This window comes from Dendropsophus ebraccatus, chromosome 5 (assembly GCF_027789765.1).
Source record: "Dendropsophus ebraccatus isolate aDenEbr1 chromosome 5, aDenEbr1.pat, whole genome shotgun sequence".
In the NCBI taxonomy this organism is placed as follows: Eukaryota; Metazoa; Chordata; class Amphibia; order Anura; family Hylidae; genus Dendropsophus; species Dendropsophus ebraccatus.
In genome coordinates this window covers 32,495,853-32,514,112 of record NC_091458.1, presented here as the reverse complement: position 1 = coordinate 32,514,112, position 18,260 = coordinate 32,495,853, and the positions used below count along the sequence as shown (strand labels likewise).

The 18,260-nt window shown below is 46.2% G+C and overlaps 2 protein-coding genes across 6 annotated transcripts in view; one reads left to right on the top strand and one right to left on the bottom strand.

Annotated features, from left to right (window-relative positions):
- The window catches only part of ZMYM2 (zinc finger MYM-type containing 2), a 59,637-nt gene extending 52,636 nt beyond the window's left edge, over positions 1 to 7,001 (bottom strand). The window contains exon 1 of one of the 2 annotated variants that reach the window (XM_069969803.1): positions 6,842 to 7,001. The gene's annotated coding sequence lies outside the window, so the exon portion shown is untranslated. Of the gene's footprint in view, positions 1 to 5,856; positions 6,559 to 6,841 lie in introns of those variants that run through there. The other variant, XM_069969802.1, reaches the window with a different exon arrangement.
- PSPC1 (paraspeckle component 1) overlaps positions 6,188 to 18,260 on the top strand; it is a 124,362-nt gene continuing 112,289 nt past the window's right edge. Inside the window, exons 1-2 of one of the 4 annotated variants that reach the window (XM_069969812.1) lie at positions 6,188 to 6,208; positions 10,387 to 10,449. In XM_069969812.1, the coding sequence (XP_069825913.1) occupies positions 6,203 to 6,208; positions 10,387 to 10,449 (69 nt within the window). In that variant the 5' untranslated portion in view covers positions 6,188 to 6,202. Of the gene's footprint in view, positions 6,209 to 6,287; positions 6,436 to 9,428; positions 9,521 to 10,386; positions 10,450 to 18,260 lie in introns of those variants that run through there. The other 3 variants (XM_069969807.1, XM_069969810.1, XM_069969808.1) reach the window with 3 other exon arrangements.

Here is an 18,260-nt window from a genome sequence, read left to right as displayed (position 1 = left end):
GCAGACTCTACAGTGATCGCCGATCTGACTGCCGGGAGAAAGGTAAGAGACCTCCGGCAGTCAGACAAAACAACCGGAAACCCCGCAGTCACATTGTGGGGTCCAGATCAGTCAGTGACAAGGGTTAATGGCGGGCCGCGGCACGATAGCAGTGGCCAGTCATTAACAGTGAGGACCTGGCTGCATATAGCAGCCGATCCCTACGTACTTTGAAGTGAGCTCAACTCCTAAGCTCACTTCAAAGTACCGCCGGACTCCATGATGTACCGATTATCCAGCGTTAGAAAACATGGCCCCTTTATTCCAGAGACAGCACCACTCTTCTCCAGTTCACGTGTGGTTTGCAATTAAACTCCATTCACTTAAATGGAAATGAGCTGCAAAACCTGCAATCAAACTGGAGACGAGAGGGACTGTCTCTGGAAGAAAGTGGCCATGTTTTCTAACACTGGATAACCCCGTTAACATGGATGAATCCATTCACGAATGGGACAAACGCAGGCGTGAATCCCCCACAAAGTAATGTTCGCCAACTCCAGTCCTCATGGCCACCAACAGGCCATGATTTGAGGATTTCCTTGTATTTCACAGGTGATATAATTATACTCTGGTATAGGTGGTCTTTGTTTTGGATATACTCAAAACATGGCCTGCTTGTCCTTGAGAACTGGAGCTGGGGAACAGAGCTAATGCACCTAAACATTTGGTTACACTACTTTTTGGGCTTAAAATTCATTTTTTTTTTCCTGTCACACGATAAATTCTTCTTTTGCATGTCCTAGACAGATTATAGAGAGACAGACATATCTGGTCTATAAAAGTGCACTGCAATGACGCTTATGTAAGGCTAATGTAATTTCTATAGTATTATAGAAAGTTTCTAAACCTGCATGGAATTCAACAGCTCAGGAAAGGAGGTGGGCTACACAGCAAAACAGCCACAAAAACCTTCCAATGGGTAAATCAAGATGTCCAAAGAGTAAAGCCCCTATTCCACGGGTCGTTTAAAGGAGCAATATCGTTCGTATTCGGCCGATATCGGCCGCTACGAACGATATTCGTCCCGTGGAATAGAGTGCAACGATCAGCCGACATCGTTCATGTCGGCTGATCGTTGCAGTCGCTTGTTTTTCAACATGTTGAAAAACAAGCGACTGATATAGCAGGGATCTGCTGCCGTCGCTCCGTTGAATAGGAGCATCGGCAGCAGACGCTGCTATATCCTATGGGCTGCCCGGACGATCAGCGATCCCCCCGGCAGCCCCCCCCCGCAGCTCCCCGCCGCCCCTCCCGCTGCAGCCGCGTTGAATAGCGGCGGCAGCGAGCGGGGAACGAGGAGCAAACGAGCGCTAATAGCGCTCGTTTGCTCCTCCAAACGACTCGTGGAATAGGGGCATAAGGGCCCTATTCCACGCGCCAAGCAATGCTGTAACTGAGGGCCGATCTGCTAGATTGGCACTCGTTTACTGGGCCTATTCCACAGTCCCGATGATTGACACGATCGGCTGATCGTTTTCTCTATGCCACCGAGCGGTAATCGGCCGATTATCGCTCCTGTGGAATAAGCCTCTAAGGGTCCTTTTACACACACAGATATCTGACAGATTTTTTAAGCCAAAGCCAGAAACAGACTATAAAAAGAAAACAGGTAATAAAGGAAAGACTGAGATTTCTCTTTTTAAACTTATTCCTGGCTTTGGCTTCAAAAATCAGTCAAATAAATCTCTGTGTAAAGGACCCTAAGAAGTAGTAGAGTCAACTTCTCTGCAGCACAGCTAGATCTCTAATGAGCATTACAGAACTGTGAAGCTGACAACATTATCTATGTTAACATGGATGTCATTCACACAGGGAAGTAGCATTTGGTCAGTATTTATCATAAAATCAGAAACCATAGTGGAAAGATTTGTATTTTTTCCTGCCTTTTCCACCACCCTGTTTTGGCTAAAACTACTGAGCTGAATACGATGGGTAGAAATTATCAGAACATTTACTCCCAAGTATATGGGGGGAAAAAAAAACAAAAAAAAGTTCAAAATTTTTGCTTAAATATTTTAAGCCCCCACGCCTGTTTGAAAAAAGTGAGCAAGACCTTCACAGCCTTTCAGATTTACTATAATTTATGACAGTAACCTGTATTAACTATACAGGAAACCTGGGCTACATCAGAGTTGGTGTAGATTTACATGCAGTAACATTAAAATTGTTTTTTAGATTTATAATACTGATGGCCTCATCCACAGGACAGGTCATCAATGTCTGATCACCTTGACCTGCTGCACTAGCACCAATACAGAGTGAACTGTGCAGGAAGCCCTGCGCTATCTGCTTTGTAGTGGTGGTGCACGGTACTGCAGCTCAGCTCCTATGTAAAAAACAGGAGCTTAGCTGCAGTAACCTGTGCCACCACTACACTGCGTATGGGTTATAAACCAGGGAATCACCACTAAGGTGCATGTCTCTGCCAAAACCATTGGGATTTTGCATGTGAACTGACGATCTTACTAAATAATCACCTGTGGGACCCCGGTCTAACTACAAGTATCAACTTCATATATGGGTCCATTTACACAGAACCGTTATCTGACAGATTATCTGACAAAGATTTGAAGCCAAAGCCAGGAACAGACTATAAACAGAGATCAGGTCATAAAGGAAATCCTGAGATTTCTCCTCTTTTCAAATCCATTCCTTGGCTTCAAATCTTTGGCAGATAATCCTTCTGTGTAAATGGACCCTTTGCAAGGGTAATGTCGTTTTAAAGTGACTGTACCACCAGGCCCAGGCTGAAGCACTGGAGGTGGTCCGACCCACCCTTAGTGGGAGGAAACCCAAGCCCCTCAATGATAGGGTTCAATTGATTCTAATGGAGTCACGTCATGGAGGGGCTGGGGTTTCTTCCCACTGGGGGTGGGTCGGCCCGCCTCCAGTGCTTCAGCCTGGGCCTGGTAGTACAGTCACTTTAAGGGTATGCTCATAAATGTGGATCCTTGTCAGATTTGCAGCAAAAAAAAAAAAAAAGGGGGTTGCTCATGGCATCGCCCCAGCATGGTTGTATCCATTGATATCCGACAGCTTTGAGACAGGATGCTTTTAAAATGACTGTACCACTAAGCCCAGGCTGAAGCACTTGAGGCGAGCCGACCCACCCTTAGTGGGAAGAAGCCCCAGACCCTCATGATGTGACTCCATTAGAATCAATGGAACCCTATCATAAAGGGGCGGGGGTTTCCTCCCACTAAGGGTGGGTCGGCCCGCCTCCAGTGCTTCTGCCTGGGCCTGGTGGTACAGTCACTTTAACCCTTAGACGACCCAGGGCGTATAGTTACGCCATGGAAGTCTGTCCCCAGACGACCTAGGGCGTAACTGTACGCCCTGGGTGTTTCTCACGCTATGAAGCGTGCTCCGGAGCGGAGCGCGCTTCATAGCAGGTGGGGGCCGGCTGCAGTGAGCAGCTGGGACCTCACCGGTAATGACACGCTGCAGCGATCGTGCTGCCGCGTGTCATTAACTCCTTAAACGCTGCGATCGCGGAGCGACCGCGGCGTTTAAGTGTAAGTGACAGGGGGAGTCCCCTGTCACTTACCGATCGGGACCCCCGCAGTGTGACTGCGGGGGTCCCGATCGGTAAAACGGGCCGCCGGAGCTCTCTCACCTGCCTCCGTGCGGTCCGATCGGCGCTCTGGTCACTGAGCCTGCACAGGCAGGCTCAATGAGCAGAGCGCCGATAACACTGATCAATGCTATGCCTATGGCATAGCAATGGTCAGTGTAAAAATCCAAGTAGTGAATGTAAAAGTCCCCCAAAGGGACTTCAAATGTGTAAAAAAAAAAAAGTTAAAAACACTAACACACTACCCCAAAACCCCTCCCCCAATAAAAGTTGAAATCACCCCCCTTTCCCATTATATAAATAAAACATATAAAAATAAATAAATAGATAAACATATAATATACCGTAGCGTGCGTAATTGTCCGATCTATTAAAATATAACAAGCGTCATTGCGAACGGTAAACGGCGTACATGAAAAGAGGGGAAAAAGTGCGCGGATTACCGATTTTATGTTACATTATATATAAAAAAAAATTAATAAAAAGTGATCAAAACGTCCGATCTTCACAAATATGGTATTAATAAAAACTAGAGATCATGGCGGAAAAATGACACCCCATACAGCCCCGTAGGTGAAAAAATAAAACCGTTATAAGCGTCACAATAGTCCCATTTTATTTATAATTAATTGCCAAAAAAAAGGATTTCATTTAAAAAAAATATATAACATTAGAGAATCTGCGTAAACCTGCATATGGTTGTGTTCGTACTGAACTATAGAGTAATGGTATCATGTCGCTTTTACCATATAGTGCATTACGTAGACACAGGAACCCCCCAAACGTTACCATATTGCATTCTTTTTTGCGATTTCACCAATTTATATCTTCATAAATAATATATTTGGAATTCCATCATACATGTTATGGTAGAATGAATGACGCCATTACAAAGTACAACTATTCCTGTAACAAATAAGCCCTTACATGGCCTGTAGATAAAAAACTGAAAGTGCTAGAGCTCTTAGAAGGGGAGGAGGGAAAAACGGAAACACTAAGATCAAAATTTGCGCGGTCCACTGGGTCATTTTGGGCCTGGTCCTCAAAGGGTTAATCTGTATTCCCCAACATGTGATGTTGCAAAAACAACAACTCTCAGCAAGCCCTGCGGTTCCTTTTTATTTATTTTTACTTTCAAACATGCACAGTAATGGAATCTTATACGAATTCTCTCTCTCTCTCATATATATATATATATATATATATATATATATATATATATATATATACACACACACACACACCTTACAAGGAAAAAAAACCCACATACTATAGTCACAGCGTAACATGTCTACGTGTAACATATGCATAAAAGATACAGGTGTGCATAGTGGGTCTTCGTTTTACATACATGCATTTGATATGGATTTCCCTGCACTGAGGAGTATACACTTGACTTGCAGAAATTTAGAAGCAGATCACATGTGAATAGGGCACTAAATCGAATCCGTATTTCCTGGGTTCTGAGGGGTTGAGGCAGCTGCTGTGAGGATGCTCTGGTATAAGCCAGTGGGGCAGATGGGAGCCGGGATCCAGAACACTGAGCCTTCTGCCCCTCGCGCTGCATTGTGACACCATTCGGCAGAGAGGGAGCACCTAGCGGCCGGAGCTGGTAGTGCAGCCTGCGCGCCCCCTCCCACCCCGCTCAGGTTCCAATCGGCACACTCACTGAGCAGACGAGGATTTCCCTCACACAATACAACAGGCAGCGAATGTGATGCGGGGCCTAGTGATTAGCGCGGCTGCACTAGTGCTCCGTGTGAGCGCAGGCCTACGTGTATACACCGAGGCAGGATACACAGGCGGGGCAGGGGGTGTACCGGCGGCCTTTGTATGAGGAGCCCGGCGGGACACGGCAGGGGGGTGAGCCCTGAGGGAGCCCTCCTGCCCCGGCGCTGTGACTCCCGCTCCGCTCTGCTGGTGGCGCTGCCTCCCGTCCGCCATTAGCGAGCGGCGAACAATACCCGGCCCGTCACACCCCGCGGTGACCCGCCGCCGGGAGCCCCCCCGGGGAGCACAATAACGCCCGGCGGGCACAGCAGGCATCTCCTCCCCTCATAACCGCGGGGACCGGGGCAGCGCACAGCACCGCTCTAATCCCCCGACACACACCGGAGAAGCAGCCACAGAGCTGCCCCCCGCTAGGTGGCGTAAGAGAGCGCCCCCACACGTGAGGGTAAATAAGACAGGTCACATAACGCAGACGCTTCACGTCCCCTTCCCTCGGCCGTGTGTTCACTTACCGGCAGCGGGAGATGATGGAGAGAGAGAAAGCGCAGGCCCAGCCGCAGTTTCCCCTCACAGCGATCCTTCCCCCCGTAACCCAACTCTCCCCGTCCAGTCCCGGAGCATAAGGGGGCGGAGTCAAAGTGGAGAAGGCGCGGCCACGGGCTCCCACACGTCCCGCCTTCCTTAACTACTCCGATTGGTTAAAGCTGTCCAGCGCCAGGGTAAAGGAGAACGCGCTTGATTGGCCGGAGGCGATGTCAATCAGCCGGCTTGTTTTCCCGCCTCCCCGCGAGGCTGAAGGGAGGTCCCTGACTAAAAGTTGATGAGGGAGAAGCACCGCCCATGCGTTGCAGTTAGTCTATGAAGGTGTGGGGGGAGGGGCAGATGTGGAATGGGACCAGTTATTAGCCTGGCCCTGGCCCATATTGACGGCAGTATACGGGGGGAGGAGCTTACCCTGGGGAGGGGTGTGGTCGGGAGCTATGCTGCAAGCTGCGCTATGTTTATGGAGAGAGTCTGCTCCGTCTCGCCATATAGCCTCGCACACCCTTTCGGTGCCGGATGAGCCGCGCCGCACGGTTATCGCTGTTTGTGTATGTGAGGCAATATTTAGGTCTTATTGACAGCATAAGGTGATAACGGTGCGGCTGCAAATCGCACGATAATGTGAACACATCGTGAAATAGCCGACTCTGTAACCTGAGACGAGGTTAGGGACGTGCGCTGCATGGCGGCTGCAGTGGCGTCCCACCCCTCCCCCAGCGGCCACGCTTCACCTCACACCTCCCGGTGCCGCACAAGCGTATTCCCCCCTCCCGTCACCCACACACACATACCCCACATATCACAAGTGTGGTGCAAACACTAAATCCCGTGACTCCCCCCTCCTCCTTCACACTCCAGTTCACTAGTGGCTTCTCCACCACGTCCCGTCCCTTGGCTGTCAGTGCGGTGCCGTCCACCATTTTGTCACTTGGAGAGACACACGACGTGACGTACATGTTACAGTCGATGGTCGGAAAGTAGCGCGTTTTTTTTTCCAGTCAGGTTTGGGCGTATTTCACGTCAGCAGACGAGTTGTAGTCGAGGAGCTGTAGGTGGCGATACAGGACGAGCGGGGGAGGCGAGAGGGGAAGCAGCCGGCTGTGACTGACTGAACTGAGACAAAATGGCGGACGCGCGGGCTCCACGTCTGAGCCTCGGGACTCTGTGACACAAAGCTTCAGTCGACGATTTCTCCACAACCGTGTGGAGAACGTTGAGTCTGGTGGGATGGGGAGAAACTGCAAACCATAGTCTATACACAGATGTAAATATATAACCTTGGAGTTTACAGTATAATAATTGGTGTAAATAGTTCACATTAGTAAACCACCCCACTTGTGAGGCAGGCACTAGAGGACCAGCTACCAGGCACATATGTCTCTTTTGGGCAGTTTTTTTCCATGCAGCATTTTTTTTAGGTTTCACAAATGTCCAATGTACACAGTTTTTTCAACCATGCATGTTTGATTTTTTTTTTAAACAAATTATTGAAAAATGTATGTTTTATCATGTAGCTATTTAATTTGACATTAGACATTTTGGGTAGGGTTGGGTTCGCAATGCGTTCCTGCAGTCCGTTTAAAGGGGTTATCCAGCGCTTCAAAAACATGGCTGCTTTTGCTCAAGTCTTGTCTCTAGATTGGGTGGGGTTTGAAACTCCATTCCATTCCGTTCCATTGAAGTAAATGGAGCTTAATTGCAAACCACACCTGAACTAGAGACAAGAGTGGGGCAAAAGTGGCCATGTTTTTGTAGCGCTGTATAACCCCTTTAATGTATACGTTTTATGAAGAAAAAACGGATGCAATCTGTTGTCATCTGTCTTTCTATTGGCTTCCATTATTAAAAAAAAAAAACAATAAAACGCATTCATTTGGTTCTTTTTTTTTTTAGTGTACACAAAAACGTGGATGACCACATTTTTGTGTACGTTAAAATTAACCATTAAAAAATAGATACGTTAAACAGACAAAAAAACACAGTGTGAACCCAGCCTCAGGAATATATTAAATTTACAGATAATTTCTTTCCTCCATATACACTAATAGTAGATTTCTATTGACAACGGGAGACATTTATGAATGCTGTGTCAGTGGTGTACACTAGGGAGAAGGGGCAGATTCACCTCTCCTTCCTGGGTTACACCTGTCATATCCCCTGCTCACCCAATGGGGTGGGGCGGCAAGGAGAGATGGCTTTCTCCTGCACCTGATTAAGGCCCCCTTCACACGTCCGGATTTCCATGCACCTTCATTAGTCACGGACATCCTTCCGGATTTTTCCGGAAAATAGAGCCGGAAAAAATAGGACGTCAGGCATCAGGAAAGTGCCCGTGATTCCGGATAAGTGAGAGCCCGCCGGCCCCCGCAACCGCTGGCACCCCACATCAGCACAGCACAGGCATCCCTCCCGGCAACCCCCTCCCCCCCCCCCCCCCGGACCGGACAGGACAGCTTCCACCACATCCCCCCCCGGACCGGACAGCTTCCACCCCCCCCCCATGATGGGAGTTGTAGTTCTGCTGCCTGTGGCCATCCAGGTTGCAGAAGTACAACTCCCATCATCCCTTGCTGGCAGGCCATGATGGGAGTTGTAGTTCTGCTGCCTGTGGCCAATCAGGTTGCAGAAGTACAACTCCCATCATCCCTTGCTGACAGGTCATGATGGGAGTTGTACTTCTGCTGCCTGTGGCCATCCAGGTTGCAGAAGTACAACTCCCATCATGCCCCTGCTGGCAGGCCATGATGGGAGTTGTAGTTCCGCAGCCTGTGGCCATCCAGGTTGCAGAAGTACAACTCCCATCATTCCTTGCTGACAGGTCATGATGGGAGTTGTACTTCTGCTGCCTGTGGCCATCCAGGTTGCAGAAGTACAACTCCCATCATGCCTCTGCTGGCAGGCCATGATGGGAGTTGTAGTTCCGCAGCCTGTGGCCATCCAGGTTGCAGAAGTACAACTCCCATCATGCCTCTGTTGGCAGGCCATGATGGTAGTTGTAGTTCTGCAGCCTGTGGCCATCCAGGTACACTAGGGGCTGTGTGTTGGCACACTAGACCATATTAAGAACTATTTTTTTTTTCCTGATGGTAAAAACGGATTACTGTCAGGAAATCCTGATACTTTCCTGATGACATTTGAGGTCTCCTGATCAGGATTTCCTGACAGTAAAAACTGACACGGACGTGTGAATGGGGCCTTACCAAGTTCAGGCTGGTTTCACTAAGAGGCATGCGCCTCTTACTGAATCTGGTGGGGCGATTGGGGGTGGGGTCTAATTTAAAACTGGCATACAAGTATGTCCCCCATTATTATTATTATTATTATTATTAGAAAATCTGTATATTTTTTACATAAAAAAAAAATGTTCTTGAAGAAGTACCTTCTGACTTTTGATATTGTTCTGCCCTTATATAAAACATAATAAACAGTTTATGCTTACCTCACCATGCCAACCCCTCACGCCTGGTTCCCCCTCATGGCATATGTGGCCGTACGTCGCCACTTGGCAGTGACAGCCTGGGCAGCCAATCACTGGCTGTGGAGCTATCCTGTCTCTGCCAGGACGTGTTTGTCTTTGAAAGTGGCAGAATGCAGTCAGCAGGGGACCCGGAGACACTGCAGGAAGACAGAGAGGTAAGGCTAAGATTTTTATTAAGTTTTGCGTCCATAAGGGCAGTCTGATATTAGCTCTATGAGGTACACAGGGAGCTGCTGTAAGTATATACAGTGAGTACACTTAATAATACTGTACACTGAGCAATTTTACTATAAAGTGGCCAACCCCTTTAAGTAACTCAGCTCTTCCCTCTTGGTTGAAAAATAAAAAGGAGGGGGTATTTATCTCGTGAGTGTTCAGAACCTGACCGATCAGTAGACTCATCGTGGAGACAACAATGCTGCTTTAAGGTCCTCTTTGTAAGGCGAAAATTATGTGGCTGTCTAGTTTCATCATTACCTGGAAAGATAAATTTCCCTAATTAATTTTCGGATGTGAACTTATGGTGCGTCTATACAGACAGATTTATCTGACAGATTATTGAAGCCAAAGCCAGGAACAGACTATAAACAGAGAAAAGTTTATAAAGGAAAGACTGAGATTACTCCTCTTTTCAAATCCATTCCTGGCTTTGGCTTCAAAAATCTGTCAGATAAATCTGTCTGCGATCAGCGTTTAGACGGTACGATATATTGTACGGAAAATCGTTTTGCGATCGCTTAAGCATATCTCACATATTGGTTAAATCGGCGAACGACTGTTCACACGGAACGATCTGCGAATTTTTTGCGAACGACGATTTGAGAACATGTTCAAAGATCAAAATGAACGATTTCTCGCTCTTCGTTTGATCGTTTGCTTCGTTTACACATACGATTATCGTTCGAATTCGATCGTTATCGCGCAAATTCGCACGATAATCGTTACCTGTAAACGCACCTTTAGTCTTACAAATTATTTGTATAGAAATTGCAATTTGATACATTTTTTTTCCATGTGCCAGATTGGTTTCATCCATCTGAAATGCAGGTCCCTTTGGTCAGGAGGAACATTCATTCTACTCTCTGTAAGTAAAATTGTGTATTAAAAAGTTTTGAAACTTATGGTGTGTTTACACAGAGAGATTTATCTGACAGATTTTGGAAGTCAAAGCCAGGAATGGATTTGAAAAGAGGAGAAATCCCAGGCTTTCCTTTATGACCCATTCTCTGTTTATAGTCTGTTCCTGGCTGTGGCTTCAAAGATCTGTCAGATAAATCTGTCTGTGTAAACGCAGCATTAGTTATTTAACGTCCTTATGTTTCTTCCAAGATCCTTCAACTTTTTGCAACTGTTTATCATGTGATTGTGTTCATCCATTAGCTGAAAACCTGTCCTCATCTTGTCATATAATACTCTTTAGGGTACAAACACACGCAGCAGATACGCAGCAGATTTGATACTGTGTTCAGTTATTTAGATCTAATCTGCTGCGTATCGCAGCAGTAAATACGCAGCGTATAAGCCGTGTGTGTTTGTACCCTTACAAGAGAAAGCCCTAATACATTTAAAGGGTATTCCCATCTTGACATTTATGGCATATTATTGTTTTATTATTATTACTATTATTATTTTTTTGTATAGCGCCCTTGATTCCAGAGTGCTGTACAAGTAAGGCTAGGTTCACACTGCGTTTTCAGCATCCGTTTAACGCATCCGTTTTTTGCAAAAAACGCATGAAAAACGGATTGCAAAAAACGGATTCATTTGTGTGCATCCGTTTTTCCATTGACTTCCATTATAAAAAAAACGGATCCGGTTTTTTTTGCGGACCAAAAAACGTTGCTGACCCTATTTTTCTGGACGTTAAAAAAAAACTGATCCGTTAAACGGATGCTGAAAACACAGTGTGAACCTAGCCTAATAGGGATTAACCAACAGGAATATTACAAGATCAAAAACACATTACACACATAAGATAAATGGCTGACTGGTACATGGGGAAAGAGGACCCTACCCGCGAGGGCTTACAATCTCTAGACCTTAGGACCCAAACCTATTTTAAAATTGAGGACACTCCTTCCCCATATTAGTAACCAGGGGTAGGCAGCAAGCCAAAAGCAGCTGAGGTTGCTGTTTTATGCAACCAGGCAGTGCAATATGATGAATCCTGGTTGTGCAAATGGGAATCACTGTGTAGCCCCAGCCTTATGGCATATACTGTGGTGATAAATTTCTGACCACTGGGATCCACAGAATCACTGGAACCCGTCCAAAATCTCCTTTTCCTGTGAAGAAGTAAGGTGGTCACATGTGATCTCTGCTGCTCTATTTAGTACCTTTGGGGCTGATAAAAAAAACAGCTTATAAAGCACTTGATTGTTTCCATCGGCTTCATTAAAATAAATAGTGGGGGGGGGGCATTCATGACCATTGCTGTATTCAAATGCCCCTTTACTGTGGACGTTCAGTAAGGAGAGCTAGAACAGAACCCCTATTCTGTTGTTCTTTGGGGATTGCATCAAGCAGACTTTATTGCCTATCCTTTAGAATGGAACCAACCAATATTCTGATCAAAAAGTATCTTGCTGCCTCATTCTGTAATAGGGCATGTGTTTAAGCAGAAATTCATTAAGATGAGTTTTTGAATATTAATAAAAATGTTACCATTCACTGACTACAAGCATATCTTTAGAGGGGCAGAACATAATAGACATCTTATTCTTACCTTACCACGCTCCCCTCAATGACCTCCTGCAGTGTCTCTGGGTCCCTGCTGAAAGCGCCCACCGCCAATTCCGAGACAGACTCTCTCTGGCAACCCACTTAATGAATCACTGACTGAGTGTTATAGTCAGTTATTGGCTGAGCGGGCCATCACCACTGAGACAGTTGGAATTTCTGCTTGTGAATGGGCCGAACTATCAGCAGGGGACCCAGAGACACTGCAGGAGGACACAGGGGAACATAGTGAGGTAAGAATAAGATGTTATGTTTTATACCAAGGTGCTGGCAGTCCACTAGTGAGCATTTTACCTTTTGGTAATTTGTCCATGCAGTGGATTATACACAATCACGTGTCTCCTACTGTAATGAGGAGTCAAAGGGGAATTGTGGCTCAGAGTTTAAGTCTCACTCTGGCACACCATACCACTGCTTTCTTCTCCCTCTTCTTCATAAATAATCTCTTCTGCCCAGCCTCCTGCTCACTCATGATGTCAATGTCGGTGTGTAACCAACACAATTCCGTATCTCAACCACAGACTGAAAACCACCCTAACGGTAAATCGAAATGAATATATAAGGGGTGTTACACTAGAGAAGAGCGAACCTCAAGCATGCTCGAGTCCATCCGAACCCGATCGTTCGGCATTTGATTAGCGGTGGCTGCTGAAGTTGGATAAAGCTCTAAGGTTGTCTGGAAAACATGGATACAGCCAATGACTATATCCATGTTTTCCAGATAGCCTTAGGGCTTTATCCAACTTCAGCAGCCACGGCTAATCACATGCCGAACGATCGGGTTCGGATGGATTCGAACATGCTCGAGGTTAGCTCATCTCTAGTGTACACCATTTAAAACTTCACTTTTAATATCACTTTAAAACACACAAAGAAACCCTACATCAACAGAACAGGTCTAATTAGGTCTGTAAAACACCAGACCACAATTTCCATCTACAACAATCCCAGCTGGGATAGATTATAGAAATAAAACCAGTTGTATCTCACCAGTCTGTTGTTCCACTAATGGATCTCTTGTAGACTGTACATCAAATCATCAGTTTGTGACTATAAAGGAGTTGTTTCTGTCCCTGATTCGCCCTTGTCATGTGTGTGTAGGTTACTACCCCTTCTCTCACAGGGAACTATCAGGGCACTTGCCCTAAAAAGGGCGACCCCTGCCCGGTCTATCCCTTTGTTCAGTCCCTGCTATACCCTGTGTTTACTCCTAACATATCACGTTTCCTCTGAGTAGCCAAATTAATCAGGAGAAAAACACTAGTATAGGTTATATGTCAGTAATGTAAACACTGTAAAGATATAGTGCAGGTGTGGTGTTCCACCACGGGTCTTTCTGTCTTGAACACCCCTAGCAAATGCCTTGAACTTCGAAAGTAAAGTGGTGATGAAGTTATGTATAAGTTTTGCCACTAGATGTCACTATGTATATTTCTGCATATATTGCCCAGCTGTAGTCATGCAAGCGTTACTGTATTGTATTTTGGGATTCGGTGCACCTATGAGAGATGCTGTTCTTTCTCTACCTATCTCTATTCTCTTTCCTTCTCACACTCTCTTTTCCACCACTCACAGAGGTTGTTACATAAACCCTGTAGGAAGTAGGGGAGAGGAATTGTAGGTCCAGACGTAGTCTGTTTTTCTCTGAGTAGGTTCACGCGACGGAATCTGTGCGGATAAATTCCGACAGATTCCCAGTGCTGCTCACGGCGGCCCGCCTCTCCGCCTGTGCCATAGACACCATTCTATAAACGGGCGAATTCTGCATTCCACTGAAAGAATTGACATGTCAATTCTTTCGGCGGATAACGGAATCGGCCCGTGCATAGAATGGTGTATATGGAGCAGGCGGAAAGGCGCGTGGCTGTAAACGGGTACGAGCAACGGAATCCGCCGGGAACTTATCTGCGCAGATTCCGTAGTCTGAACCCACCCATTCTAAGTGGAGCAAAACACACAGATCAGGCATCCCTGCTGAACTTCGCAGCTCTCCCAGGTTCCCTATCAGGAACAGACCAGCTGTAGTGTACAGAGACTCTCTTTCTTAAAGCAATGCGTATACTCAAGATGCAGTGCTAAACACTAAAGGGAGGGCCAGTCAGAGGACACCCCAACCCACACCTTAAACATCTCTAAAAGTGCAGGACAGTATCCTAATGCAGAGGAACTGATCCGGATAGAGCAAAGCTACCACAGCTGAGACTTGTATCACCCCTGTAGGATGGGTAACTCGACACTATAGGGCAGAAGGTGGTTTATAGCGACAAAGGTGAAAACACGGGCACAAGTATTTTTCTTCTCTCAAGTATTAATTTCTTAGGAATTCTTCTTCTACTAAAGTTTTGGCAGAGCACAGTACTAAATTGGGTTGGGATTCTCAAAACAAATTCCTCTCCACTCCTCTGAACTCTCTACTTCTCTCAGCACATAACCAAGTCAGCACTACTATTCTACTCTTTACCTCAGCAACTCTCAGTACAGTTGCAGTAAAAGCAAGTCTGCATCAGTCATGTATTGTTGACCTGTATTACTAGATACTTGCCAATAAATAATTTTTTTTTTATTCTACTGGGACTCTGTGATCATTGCACCAGCACCTACACACAAGCTACACCATCCATGGGTCACCTCCCCTTTCTGTGGGTGGCGGTACCGACAGTCCGGGTGGGACACATCTCCACTCCGGACCACCGTGATAAGAGCCCAAGGGACCCATCACAACCCAGCAGGTCACCGAACATTGGGGAGCAATATAGCCAGCCACACACTAAATGCAGGTATAACATCACACCTGTGTGCTGAGTTAGCGCTAGCGTCATGACAACGTCCTAATCAGCTGAGCTATTTTCCACCAACCACCATGAAAGTGGCATTACACATAACCATCTACCAAGTGACTGGTCACAGCAGCACCACACAAGGGTACTTGTGACATACACAGTGGTGCTAAAATGTATATTGCTTAAAGGACAAGTGCCATGAAAAACTTTTTCCCAGTAATTGAAGCACATTACAAAGTTATATAACTCTGTAATATGCTTCAATCACCTATGTGCCTCCCTTCCCTGTCTTTTCCCCCCTCCACCCCCCACCAGGAAGTGTCCTGACTCACACAGACCTGATTACTGTCGCCACCGTCACCAAGCTCTTCTCTCAGCTCCTTCTCCTGTTACACTAGCCTCCCCCCTCCCCTGCCTTGTCAGGTGACAGCTTGCTCAGCTCCCATTGGCTGAACAACTGCAAGTCATCACATGTCACATCTCACTTGCTTATCTTCCCTCCGACTGACTCCGGCACTTAGGCAGCTCCCCCCTCCCCTCATACCCTCTCTCCTGCTGCTGTGGACTCAGTAAAGGAGTCATGTCACTAGAGAAGATAAGCTGAGCAAGCAGAGTCACCTGACAAAGAGGGGAGGGGGAGGCTGGTGTAACAGGACCTAGAGCAGCCCTCCTGCTGATGACTGCCTGGTGACGGTGACGACAGTAATCAGGTCTGTGTGAGTTTAGTGCACTTCCTGGTGGGGGGTGGAGGGGGGAAAAGACAGGGAAGGGAGGCAGATAGGTGATTGAAGCATATTACAGAGTTATATAACTTTGTAATGTGCTTCAATTACTGGGAAAAAGTTTTTCATGGCACTTGGTCGAGCGAGCACAAGGTCAGGCACCCCAGATTATTTATGTAGAAGAGGAAAAAAGGAGACGGTGGGGTGTGCCACGGCACGAATGTTAAGCCACAACTCCTCTTTGAATCTTCATTACAGTAAGAGACGCTAGATTGCGCATAATCCACTGCACGGACAAATTACCAAAAGGTAACATGCTCACAAGACTGCCAACTACAGCACACTGTCAGCACCGTGGGTAGAGCCTGGGTGTGTACAAATTCCCTTTAATTTGATGCATTTTCTTTTGTTTTCACCTTAATTTCTAGGAGCTGTAATATTTAATATAATAGTTTTCAGCAGAGCTACCTTCATAGCATGAAGGGACCAGCTGCTATCAACAGCCAGGTCCTTACTGTTAATGACAGGCCGCCGCGATCGCCCAGCAGCCCACCCGCCCGCACTTACAACAGTGACACGAGCTGCGCTCCTGTCACTGTCTGATCGGGACCCCCACAGTGTGACTGCGGGGTTTCTGATCTTTGTAACTGGCTGCCAGAGGTCTCTTCCCTTCCCTTCGGCAGTCAGATCGTCAATCCATGTGTGGTGATGCCCTGCTGTGAGGCGCGACCTGTGAGGCGTGACCTGATACCCTGCTGTGAGGCGCGACGCCACTCCGGTGGTGGTTGGTCGAGGCACAGCTCAGCCAAATGTTATGTTGTCGTAACGCCAGAGACGGTTTGGCGCACAGGTGTGCTGGCACACCTGCTTTTATTTTGAGTGGGCTGGCTATACCTTTTTCCCCTATGGACAGTAACCTGCCGGGCTGTTTGGGGGTCCCTTGGGCAATTATCATGGTGGTCTGGAGTGGAGTCGTGACCCACCCGGACTATTGGCACTGCCACCCACAGAAAGGGGAGATATACCAAGGAAAGTGTGGTTACTGTGTTGGTGCTTGGTGAAGAACCACAGAGTCCCGTTAAAATAAATATCCTCTTGTTTACTGTGAAGATACTTGATACAGAGAACATATAATACATTTTCACCTTGATACATTACTTGAGACTTGAGAGTGCAGATCTGTACTGAGAGTGAAAAGGTGACACAGCCGTGCTGGCTGGGTTGTGCGCTGAGAGATAGTAGAGGTTCAGAAGAGTAGAGAGGAGGATGTCAAGAGAGTCCCAACCCAAGTAGTACTGTGCTCTGCCGAAACTTTGGAGGTAGAATAAGTAGAATACTGTAAGTAAAGAAAATACTTGTGCCCGTGTTTTGACTCTTTGGTCTTTGCACCAGCTATTGCCCACCAGTGTTTATTGACCTGTTCCAGAGGGTGGCACAAGCCCCAGACCTTGTTACCTGGGATGTGCAGAGTGATCAAAGTTCTCTGATTACACCTGCGCTGCAAGATAGTGCTTAGGCTTCTAGCAACTTTGCTCTATCCTGATCAGTTCCTTTACCTCTTATGGATACTGTCCTGCACTGTGTTACGATGTCCACAGCGTGGGTTGAGATGATCCCTGACTTGTCCTCTCTAGTTGTGACTTAACACTGCATAGTGTATAGTAAGGTTGCTTGAGGGAAAACTGTGTCTAGGTCTCGCACATACATGTGCTCTGCTCAACGTCTAGACCACAACTAACTGAACTGGGGACCTGGCAGGAGCCAGGGCCCAGCTTGACTGCTGTAGGGAGCATCCTATAGTGGTAAGAGAAAGATAATTGGTGAGAAAAGAAAGAACTCTCATTGGTGTACAGATCCATGTGGTACATAAGAAAAACAATAACCCTTTAGTTCCTACAGCTGTGTGATATCTGGACACAAATACTTTGGTATTGCTACATTACCATTTACTCTTATAAGTACAGACTTTTGCAAAGGGTGTAACCAATGGCAACACCCGTGGTGGGACACCACACATGCATTGAGTCTGCCACAGGCAGTCCCTATGCAGTTATCGCAGAAAACATAGATCAATGCTATGGCATAGCAATTATCAGTAATACTGATCTAGTGTAAAAATGTAAAGGTCCCCTAGGGGGACTTTAAAAAGTGTGAAATTAAAAAAAGTTGTAAAAAACATGCCATAGCCCCTTCCCCAGTAAAAGTTTAAATCACTCCCCTTTCCTATTTTATAAATAAAACATATAAAAAGAAATAAACATTATATACCATATATATAGAGCGTACATAATTGTCTGATCTATTAAAATAAAACAATATTATTCCCGCACAGTGAACGGTGTAAACAAAAATGCCAGGATTGATGATTTTTTTATTACTTTTTTTTTTTAAATAATAAAAAGTGAATAATACATCCGATCTGCACAAATATGGTACTAATAAAAACTAAAGATCATGGTGCAAAAAATGACACCCCATACAGCCTTGTAGGTGAAAAAAATCATTATAGGAGTCACATAAGGGCCATTTTAATCATTTAACCTATTTGCAAAAAAAAAAAAAAAAGTTTTAGGGTGCTTTACACGTACAGGAATTCGCAGTGTGAAATCCGCTGCAGTGATCCAGTGCCATTCATCCCTATGAGAACACATACT